This window comes from Motacilla alba, chromosome 5 (assembly GCF_015832195.1).
Source record: "Motacilla alba alba isolate MOTALB_02 chromosome 5, Motacilla_alba_V1.0_pri, whole genome shotgun sequence".
Lineage (NCBI taxonomy): Eukaryota > Metazoa > Chordata > Aves > Passeriformes > Motacillidae > Motacilla > Motacilla alba.
The window spans coordinates 44,460,161-44,471,682 of record NC_052020.1 but is presented as its reverse complement, the minus strand read 5'-3'; the positions used below and the strand labels follow the sequence as shown (position 1 = coordinate 44,471,682).

The following is an 11,522-nucleotide window of genomic DNA, read 5'->3' as shown; positions in this document are numbered from 1 at the left end:
AAAATTTCCCTGTGTCAGCTTAGGCTAGCAATTTGTTAGTAACACAGCCATTGTGGTGCAGCAATGAAAGAAAAAACTTCATGAAAAAACACATGCACTATGTGTTTTGCTCTTTCCCCTTATGAGTGCTAGAGCATCACTTATCAGATACTGCCTTGGATCAGCCCCACTGAGGACCCTGCAGGTGAAGAGGAGTTGGTGGCCTTGGGCAGGGGAAAGCTGCCATCTCAGACGGCTTGGGGACCACCAGGAGCTGCTGTCTGAGGCAGAAGCATTTTTGAGCAATCTAAAGAATTAGTAACCTACATTTTATTATCATAAAGGGATAGGAGCCTGGACTTATCTGAGCTTTTTCATGAAGCCCAGCCTATGGGCCAGCCACAATCATGGTTTTCCCTTTATCTTGAAGTGAATCTCCAGCAATGCAGGGAGGTACCACAGGAAATGATGCTATGAAAAACATCCTCAGATACCCATGTGAGCTGGTCCATGCTATGGCTTTAATGAGCATTGGTGAAATAGTAAAGAATATAAAATCTCAGGGTGAAATTTTGTGGAAATGAAACTTTTTGCAGAGGCTCAGGGTCACTTTACCAACAGAGTCTGTGGTCTCTTCTCCTACTACATTAGGAATTAACTGCCTGTGCACGGGGCAATGCTGACATGGTGCTGCCATGTCCTTGTACCTTGCAGATCTCAGCCTTGCCTTTCTGACTTGGCTTCCCAGCTTGACCCGTGACCTGCCTTGTCACCAGAGATTTGTCTGGTCATCAGAGAGCAGTTGGCCACACTTGCTCTTCTGCCTTGCTGGGTGCCATGGGACTGTGGCTTGTTGGTGATGATGCTGCCCAGTGTGCCTGGCTGTCACCCTCAGCTCCTGGCTCACTGCCCCTTGTGGAGCTGCAGCTCTCACTACTCCCTGACACAGAGGTTTATTTTGACTCAGTTTTGTTGCTTAGCTTCAGTTTTCATCATTCTTAAAATTAATTCTTAAATTTTTTTAAATTAAAAGCCCAAATAGAATTAACTTTTTAACCTTAATGGCATGTGAAAGATTTAAAATTGGACCACTGAGTTCTTTTTTCCATGAAGTTACAGTGAAGTTTGGTTCTGCTTTCATTTCAATGCTACAGTGAAATTTCACATTCTGTTGCAAAATACATAGGTCAGCAGTGGAAAAAATGATGAAGTAATGTTCACCACTGTTTGCATAATTCTTCCTTCATAATATATAAGAAGGAACTACAGAAAAAAAAAACCAAATCAGAAACACAAACCCACATCAAAACAAAATTCAGTAAATGGAAACAAAAAAGAAAAGGAGGGAATGTAATTTTCCAGAGAGGAAAGCGACAACCAGAATAGTGACTATCCACAGGATTACACGACAACTGTGGTTTGAAGGGACCTCAGGGAATCACAAGTGCAACCTTCTGCTAAAAGGAAGGTCAGCTACAAAGTCAGATGTTCCTCAAGCTTTGTCGAGTTGGGTATTGGAAATTGCTGAGGATGGAGTTGTCGTGGTTTGAGAGGAAATGAGTTTTTGGGAGGTGGTAGTGGTCAAACCAATAGGTGCCCAGATGTGGATATTGGCACCTGGTTTGACCATTGAGGATATGGATCCGCCTCTGAGAACACAGGGGTTAAAAGCGAGAGCTCCCAGGGGATCGCTCTCTCTCTTGGTTCCGGTGGATGGAGGAGTCAGACCTCCCCTGCCCAGCTGCGGGCTGGGTGGGGGAGGGGAAAACCACGCGGCCGAGGGAGGTGAGCCAGAGCCTTGGAAGAAACGGAAGGGTGGAAGAACTCGGAGAGGTAGTGGGCAGCCCCCCTTTCTCAGGAGAGAGAGAGAAGGAGAGAGGTGCCAGTGCTATCTTGAAACTTGATAAGCACTGGCCTGGCCGAGGAAGAGAAGGGGGGGCCCGACGAGGGGAAGAGTGCCCGATGAGTAGTGTGGGAGTTCGAGATAATCAGAGACTGTGATTTTAACCCTTCTGTGAGACGATGGAAAACCTTGCAAATGTTGATCCTCTGGGAGCTGAGGGAGGAGAGAAACGGATAAGAAGGAATGCGCAAGTGTGATGCAGAGTTGTGCAAGTGAAGAAGGACTGGGAGAAGTTGAGGAAATCCTAGGTGGAGGAGATGATGGAGTGGCTTTTGGCTGGACTTTTCTTGTATTAGCCATGGATAGAACCTTTCCTGTAATACAGAGACTGCATTTTAGGGGGAGGCTGCGCCAAAGGAGTGATGTGTGCGGAGACGACAGGTGATGAGTGATGGTGAGACCCCTCGGCCCCAGGGGGTGAAATATTGGGGGGGACTGGTGTCCCGAAATGAGGTGAGAGACTGTCGTTCTCTTCTGGAACTGGGCAAGGCGTCCTTGAAAGGGGAAACCCTAAAAGCAGCTCTGGTCCATGTGCAGTGGTGAGAGCACTGAACATGGAAGGAAGAAGTCACGACGTGTAGTTGCTGAGTGACGGGGATTTACCTGTGGTGGCACAAGGAGGGCTCCTTCTCTCCTTGATGAAATGAAAAGTGATTGTCGGAAGGGTGGAGATGGACTGAGTTGATTATCTGAAGGGTGATGGACTGGATTAAGATCTAAGGTTTTGTGATATTCTGTAAGAATTGAGTGGGGGGAGGAGAAATGTTTGAAAGGTTTCCATTCTGCTCTGTGTGTTAATTTTATTGTAATTGTGTGATAATAAAGTTTTTTTCCCTTTTGTTTGCAAGTGGAGGCCTGCTTTGCTCTGTCTCTGATCACATCTCACAGCAGACACCAGGGAAGATGGGCTTTCATGGGGGCACTGGCATTGGGCCAGGGTCAAACCATGACAGGAGTACACAGAACATCTTGGTGCAACCTGCTCCACTGCTTATCAGTTCTTCATAGCTCAGAAACTCTTCCTTATATCAACTCTGACCCTTCCTGCTTCAAATCTTACACATGATTTCTTGTCCCTTCTTGTCCTGTTTTCAGCTCAGGTAAAGTTAAATTCCTTTCAATAGCTGTTACAGTGCTGTGTTTTGAATTCAGAATGAGAGCGGTGTTGATGACACACTTATTTGTTTTGGTTTTGTTAAGTGTTTATCCTAAGTAAAGGACTTTTTTCTTGTCTCATGCTCTGGCAGTCAGGAGGTTTGCAAAAGAAACTGGGAGGGAGCACAGCTGGGACAGGTGACCCGAACTGGCCAAAGGGATATTCCACACAATAGGATGTCCTGCCCAGTAGATAACCTGGGGGAAGTTACCCAGAAGGGTGGCTGATCTGGGTTCAGGAAGTGGGGTCTGGTATTGGTCAGTGAGTGGTCAATTGGTCAATTGTTTTTTCCCTTATTATTATCATTATTATTATAATTGCCCATTATTCTACATTTAAAATTTATTTTTGATTATAAAACTGTTCTTAACCAAACATACAGGTTTGACTTTGATTCTGCTTTCCACTCCACCTGTCTGTGGGGGGACAGAAGGGGGTTGAGCGAGTGGCTGTGTGGTCCCTAATTTCCAGCCAGGCTTAAACCACACCACTCCTGCTATGAGCTCTTGTGAGGAGCTTGGATCCATCGTCTCAATATCCTCTTTGCAGGATTACAAAGCTGTCATTAGGTCCTCCAAATTCTTCTCCAGGCTGAATAAGCCCAGCTTGCACAGCCTGGCAAGGTCCCATTTCAGAATATGAAATTAACAGAAAGTATAGACACATAGAGCAACTCATGAAAACAATGGAAATGCTCTTTGCAATGGAGAAATTTTTTATTCAAACACAGAGGCACACTCTCATAAAAAATATCTTATTGCTTGTGACCACTTTATGGACAACCTCTACACATAATGTCAGACCAAAAAGGGTGCTGAAAAATGCTGGTCAAAATCTTTCCACCACATAAATTTGCTAGAGGGCGATTCTTTTTTTGATGGAAAGAAAAATTCTTTCCCCATGAAATAAAAAAACACCATAACCAACTATTTTTTCCTGGGAATTAATTGAGCAAAAGTAAAAAGGTTGTGAGAAGAGAAAAAAAGGTAATGTTTCAACTCTTTTCAGAAGGTCAGGTATCTGGACAGGACAAGGAACCAGGGAGCCCGGCAGCTGTTTCTGCCTGCACATGAACAGGTCCCTGAATTAACAGCTGTACTTCAGATTTGTGCTAACACCAACTTTTTCAAAATGTGTGTTCTTTTGCATCCATTCTTACTGTTTGTTGGTACGTGCATGCTCTTTGCTGGTTTGTCAGTATTGCTGGCTGGCTTGTTTAATTTTTTAAAACTGCCAGACTGACAGCCCTGGAACATCTAGCTGAGGCCTCCACGTGCAGTTTAGTAAATGGATACAAACCTTACTCTACTGAGTTTGAAAACAGAACCACACTCCAGATTTCAGTCACAATAAGCAACTTTGAAGGCTGGCCCTTTACATTGCTGAGATGTGAAACCTCACCTTTCTATCCTCCTCTGCTTCTCTGCATGTATCAGGAAAAGTTTCATTCAAATTAAAACACTGGTGGCTAGAATTTGCTTCTTTATAGGCACTTGAATTAATGAATCTTTAACTATCTGAAACCCAATACTGGTATTGTAATGAAACTGCATGACATACAGCTGTACATTAGAAAATGTATTTTTCAAGAAAAACAGAAGCTTAAGTGTGGGTGTCTGTACACAGCAGGGTAAACAATTTTAAGAAGTGTCTGATCTCAAGGGTATGCTAAAGAAGAATTGGAGTCTTTAATGAAACACAAGAACCATCATAGCAGCATAAATAACAAGATGAAATTTACCACACTCCCTCTGTCTAGTCCTTTGCTAATCAGGACAAAGAGGACATCAGCCTTCCTCTAGCTTAGTACATTGCAGCAAGCTGGCTAGCAAGCTGCCCACAGGAGACAGTTCTGTGGGGGATCCTCAATAATTCTGTCAGCATGTCACAGCCATCCTTCTGGACTGCATTTGCTTGTAGTCACTGGTTTATACACCACACATGATTTAAATATATGTGTTGATACTCCATTGATTTCATTGACCCTATAGTAAGTTTTTACTGGCTCCAGCTACTGGTTTTGCTTAGACTGGTATCTCTGACTTTTGGGGCATTTCCTAGGTACACAAGTTCCTAGGAGAACAATTTTTCTTTCTTTTCCTTTTAGGTTATCCAGTTTTCCTTTGCATGTGCTCATTCAGGAAACTTTGACAGTCTGTGTTTCACAGGAACTTCTGTAGGTGATCAGTGCAGTGTTTTTTGTAGCAGAACTGCATGGAGCATGCCCCTTCACTTGGTCTTCCCCACGCTTTTGCAGGCACAAGCAACACCTGAGCAAATTCACTATCTCTGTCCGTGCAGTTTCACTCACAAAGCAGTACAGAATGGGATCCGCAATGCAATTCAAACTTGCTAAGGCCTGTGTGATTCTGTAAACCTTATACATCAGCAACAAAAGATGTGAGTCAGAGGTGGAAGGTTCTGTGATGCTGCGAATAAGCAGTACAATGTGATAAGGAGTAAAACAAAAAATGAAACTAACTGTGATGTTCACAATAAGTTTTTTCACTTTTTTCTTTTCTTCATCTACTGTGGCTTGGTTATACCTCACGACTTGGTAGATTTTATGGTAGCAAAACACAATGATTATCAAAGGGACCAAGTACCCTGAGCATATCCGGAATACATTTATGTTCGCCTGCCACCTTTCCAGGGGGTAGTTATCATAGCATAATGTATGATTAGTGAAATTGCAAGGATCATTGAATACTTCTTTGTACACCAATATGCCTGAATTAAAGATGCTTTCCAGAAGCCAAATAATTATGCTGACAATCAATGAAAATCTTCTTGTGCGCAAGTACTGGAGCTTCAAGGGGTGAACTAATGCCAGGTACCTGTCAAGAGAGATGCAAGCAAGGAACGCAGTGCTGGTGTAGAAATTCATATACATAAGGAAGGCAAAAATCTGACAAAGCAAGGCAGAGAACCTCCAGTCATCTCCATGCCAGGCATAATCAATCCACAGGGGCAGAATCAAAGAGTACAAAAGGTCAGCCAGAGACAGGCTAAAGATGTAGACTGCTAACTCATTCTTTTTCCTCACCTGAATGCAAGATGCATAGAGGGATATGCAGTTGATGGGGATACTGATCATCATCACAACGCTGTACACAAATGGAAACAAATACTTGTCCAGGGTGTGATCATCGTGGCACTCAGTGATGTTGTTCATTGTCCCCCCTGGTAGTATCCTTGAGATAATTCCAGCCTGGGTGCAATAAAACCCCCTCTTGTAGTCTGATGGGTTGTCATCTGTCAGTTCTTCAGGACCTGATTGACAAGATTCCAGCTTTCTGCTACCAAAAAGGAAAAATGTCAGCTATTACATTTCTGCTGTTTTTATGGGATTCTTGGTGCGTGTCTTTTTTTTTCTTTAGAAGAAAGAAACTGTTTTTATGAGATCGGAGGATGTTAATGCTCCTGGAGTTAACAATGCATAGGAAGAGGAACCCAAAATCTAAGGTTGTCAAAGTCACTTAGATGGAAGCTTCCACAGCAGAAGTAGGATGAGTAGTTAAGACACTTCTTCTAGGAGTGGGGTGGTGTCCTGCAATCCTGGGTCTCTCTTGTGGGAGAGTTAAAGGAGATCAGAAAGTGGACCACAACTAAAATAGCAGAAGTACACTTCTCTTATTGTGGTAAGCACTGCTTTGGGCATATGAATATGACAGATTTCTTATTTAAAACTATTTCCTCCCCCCTACGGCAATGGAGAGACAAGGATAGAAATACAGGGATTCAGGTACCACTGGATGTTGGGATCTGCTCAGAAGGGGAAAATGTGTGTCTGGTATCTTTCCATATTGCAAATCACTCTTGTTTGCATCCTCACACATCCCTGCTTCCTCTCTCTTCCTTTGTATGTGATCCCACATGAACTTGCCATCAACTGTGCTGTTCCAGCAAGAATCCCTGTATGTACCAGAAACCCTCATGTGAAACCCGCCAGGCTGTGGGGTTCCTGCATGGAACAATCTGCTGGGAGTCCCTTTGAACATGTGAGGTGCAGACTGAGCACAGTTTTTCATTAACATTTCTTTCCTCTAAAAATTGCAGCTGCGATGCATGAGCTTATAAAGCCATTAGGCATTAAATATTTCTTAGTCACTTCCAGGACTGTGGTTATCAACAGCTTCAACACGAAAATATCAGTAAAATGGCAGCCCTGACTAAAGCAGTGGGACTGGAGGTGTTGCATGTGTGAGCCTTAGGAACACGTAGAAGAGCTGACCTTTAGAAAGGGCGAAGAGAGGGTAAGAAAGGGTGTACAGCTGTAGTTGTGGGACAGCTGGTACTCACTGATAGTATCACAGCTCTGACACTTGGCAGTTCACTTCTCTAGAGAACTAATTGTTACGTTCAGGAAATACAAGAATGGAAAATACTGGTTGCAGACGAGTTATAGTGCCAAATATACTAACTGCTTGAGAGACTGCTGTGATAGCTGATCTGTGCTTTGAGCCTGCAGCAGAGGAGGTGAAGAGGCTGAAGAATGAGTAGGTTGCAAGATAGCACGTCTACAACTGTTCTCATGTGGGAAAGAACTCCAATGCAATACATCTTGTGTGCAGAATCTTTACCATGTGGTAAGAAAAACCCAACCTTTTATAGGTTTGATGTGTTTGTATGTTTATCAGAAAACCCCAAACAGGTTTATCGTCTGTAGTGAGAGGTTATTATATGGATCTCTTGACCACAAAAAAAACCCCCTCTTTCATTATTATTCATAAAAAAAAGGAGCAACGACAAAACTACCCAGAAAACACACACTCAATTTTACCTGTCACTGCCTTATTTGATCAAGCTGCCTAAATTATCAGCTAGAGCTAAACTCATTCACAAGCTTGAAAGCCAAGGAAAGTTCTTGAAAAGGGCTTGCCAATTTGGTCCATTGAGGAACCTTATCAACATGATGACTAATTTTAAAAAAATGCAGTGTCTATATTTAAGACAAACACAACACGACTGCATTTCAGCTTGGTTTCATAAAACCACACAGTAAATAAGGCATTGTAAGTTCATCAGTACAGGTAAGTATCACAAAATAAAAATCTAGCTCTAGAAATTGGATCCCAGGGTTTTGTGACCCACTTCTCACCAAAGAGAAATCAAATGTATGCATACAGACCAGATGAATCAAAGATAAAATACCTACCTCTTCTCCTAATCACACTTTAGCATCTCTTTTCCTGTGACAGGTCTCTTCATGTCTAAGAGGGAAACGTGCCCTTTCAGAGGCATGTGTGTAATGCAGCAAATGTATGAGGCAGTGTTTCCTGGTCTCGTGACTGAGAAATTGGAATTCCTTCTCCCTCCCCCATAAACTCTTTCTCTTTTGTTAACTTGTTGTATTACAGACTCACCATCCTTGTAAGCACCCAACTTCTCTCTTATTACCCACAACAGATTCTTTTGTATCTACTCTTAGACCAACATGCTAATTTACTCATACCACTTGGTTTTTTTTCAGCTTTTTCATTTTAGCTCATTGTTTCTAAGAATTTGACTCTGTTGATCTTACTGATGATAATTTTGCTCTTATCTGAATAAACCACAAGTCCTTTGGGGCAAGACTTTGCTTTGCTCTTCTGCCATCTGCCTTAAGGAGCTAATATCTGAAAGTGTAATTGGCTAATGGCAGGCTGGGACACTAAAAATGAAATTCAAAGAAGTGAGTTGAGACACATGGAAATTGTCACCTCAGAAAGTAATTTCTGTCCTTCATAATCACAAGTCACTGTACCCCATTGCTTTCTTTTCCTCTTACCCAGTATGTTCCTTAGTTCCTACAAACACAGCCCTGGAGGCTGTGCAGCATTCCCAGGTAATCCATGTCGAGCTTTGATGACACATCGATGGTACTTACATGAGGACATGCTTTCAATGATGGTAATAAGGAGAAGTGTGTCATTCTGGCATGTATTGATGACCTATACTTAAGTGTGTCAAAGAACCAGCAAATAAAGCCTACCACAAGGCATGCTGCAGTTTCTTGCATAGAAATGTAAAAGCAGAAAGCACCACTTTGCCCTGATTACAACACATTTCTCTCAAATTGCTTGGGGCCTTATTTCAGAGGAAGGAGTCCGTATCACACTTTCTTGCTGAGTCGTTTTTTTTCATAATTAGGACTTTGTAATGCAAGATGATTTTTTTCTTACCTGAATGCATGATCTGAAGCATCCCCAGGTTTTCTCTCTGCTACTGAGCACACCTCCTGGTTTTGCCTAGGAGGATGGTATTGGCTTACAGCTATCCTAAAAAACAAGATTTGATTATTTTCCCCAATGTTATATTTTTTTAACCATCAAGGAATTCTGGTTTAATGATATGGTCTAATGGTTGGACTTTCATGGTCCAAGCCTACTGTGACTAATTCCATATACTTGTGACTTATTTTACAGACTTGTTTTGGTATCAGATGTTTCAAATAAAAAAATATAAAAATTCTTAACAGTAATTTTTTTTTTAGACATGTTATTCAATTATTACCATAGTTCCTGCATATGTCATTTTGCTACAGAAAACATACTGTACAGGAATTCTGAAGAGTCATTAAGACAAAAAATTTAGTGAAATGGATTAGCATATGTTACACTTCAAGTACTGTATGCAAACAAGCCTGCAAAGGAACCCTGTGAGATTTTGTAGTGAAAAGTAGTCATTATACACTGTACTCGTATAATTTCCACAGCATCTTCTTCAGGTTCACAGAGAGCTTTATATAGTCTCTCCATTTATGACATTTTGAAAGTCGCAAAGTACAAAGTTAAACTTTCATAAGCTTAAATAAAAAAGGATATTCCATACTCCTATCTGTAAAAAACTTTGTAAGGGAAGAAAAGGAACAATGCTGTGTGAGCTACCGCAGTAGCTGCTGTACTGGTGATACAGTATATCAATCATAAGATGGAAAGATAGATTGTTTTCCTTTTTCTCTTTAAGCAATTTCAACAAAGTAGATTGCTTTGTGTTCTCAAAATAAGTTCAATTGCCAAGTTGAGTTCTTCAAGTACAGGCGATGTTCCATGTTCCTCTTTTTACCTAATGAGCTTATCTTATATCTCAATTCTGAAAAACTTCACAGTTTAGGAGAGTTGAAATATGCTTTTCAGAAACCTGGCCTTTTTTGCTTAAAATTATCAGCAATTTTCCTCATGCAACATTAAATTTCACCCACAGGACTCCATGAGAGTCTGTAGAGACTCAAACAGGTCCAAAAGTGCTCAGCCTTTTTAAGATACACTTTACAGACTGTTTCATTGAGCATAAACATTCACTTAATGTGAGCAAACAGGAAAAAAACCCCACATTTTTTAGAATGTAGGCCATGCAGGCAAGTATTATTTTGCTCTATCATTAAGTGCATCATGTTTTCCTCTACGCACACAGGAAGACGTACAATATCTTTTCACAAATATGATACATGGCATTCAAAGAAGCTACTTTTACCAGAGCTTATTTTTCTGCTAAGTTTTAAGCATTTTGCATATTCATATAAATACCACTGGGTATCTTAACAGCATCTGAAAATACTGGAGAACACTAATAGAAGAGTTACTGGAACCCTCTGTGAGGCCTGAGGCATATTTTACAGTGATGGGACAGCTCAAAATGTTGAAAATTCACCCCCAAATACAGTTCTTCTTCATTCTTCTCCCCTTTTGTAATCAACAGTATTTTGATCATGGCAATGCCATTACAACAAACAACGAATCAAGTTTTCTTTCATATTCCTAGGCATGTCTTTCCTAATTCAATTTTTTGATATCTTTTGCCTAGTCTCGTGTTTTGGTTGCGCTGGGATTGAAATAATCCTTCTCCCGAAGCAATCTTTTCCAGCCCCTTTTGTGTCCCTTCTTTCAAATGTATGATGTCAGCATCCCATTAGGGAGAGTAAGGTGAAACCTGTCCCTGGCTCCAGAGCACTTACCTTGGCCGCCACGTGTCGCCGTGCAGTGGTTCCCGTTATGCCATTGGCAGTGTAACCTGTTTCTGCTTCTAAGAAAAGTGTCTGCTTCTGCTTGATCAGATACAGAGACAGGAAGCTGCTCTAAGATAAACAGGCAGCGGTTCACACATATCTTGGTTTTGCTTCCTTTTTTTTTTTTTTTTTTTTTTTTGTCCCCAACTCCTTGTTAATCTAAGCTTACCCATGAGAAAAAAGATGATGAACAGAAGTTTAATTTAAAATATTGCCTAATTATATGACCATAGCATATTATACACTCCTTATCTAGGAGACATTATGTTCTTCAGAGCATCCAACCCACAGAAATAAAATGCTGTATTTGATTTGTGTTTACTTGTATAAGTTCAAAATGTGTATGTTTTTAGTTGACTGAAGGACCTCACCTACCTTTCCCTACAAACTGATCACAGAATCAAGTAAGAATCCACCTGAGAAGAGCTCAAAAATGTTTTACAATGACTTTAGGAGTTTGTGGAAAAAGAATTAAGCATTTTCAGAATTTATGAGAA

At 41.3% G+C, this 11,522-nt stretch overlaps 1 protein-coding gene across 3 annotated transcripts; it reads right to left on the bottom strand.

The window, feature by feature from the left end:
* Positions 1-2,840: 2,840 nt before the first annotated feature.
* GPR65 (G protein-coupled receptor 65) lies at positions 2,841-11,086 on the bottom strand. 3 transcript variants are annotated; one of them, XM_038139333.1, is made up of 4 exons: positions 10,975-11,086; positions 9,203-9,298; positions 8,197-8,251; positions 2,841-6,337 (listed from the first exon to the last, which is right to left on the bottom strand). In XM_038139333.1, exon 4 carries the CDS (start codon positions 6,211-6,213, stop codon positions 5,176-5,178), a length of 1,038 nt encoding a protein of 345 aa, XP_037995261.1. In that variant the 5' UTR covers positions 6,214-6,337; positions 8,197-8,251; positions 9,203-9,298; positions 10,975-11,086; the 3' UTR covers positions 2,841-5,175. The 3 variants fall into 3 exon arrangements, with proteins under 3 accessions (XP_037995261.1, XP_037995259.1, XP_037995260.1); XM_038139331.1 differs by lacking the exon at positions 8,197-8,251; XM_038139332.1 differs by lacking the exon at positions 8,197-8,251 and having other exon boundaries at positions 2,841-6,334.
* Between the last annotated feature and the right edge of the window lie 436 nt (positions 11,087-11,522).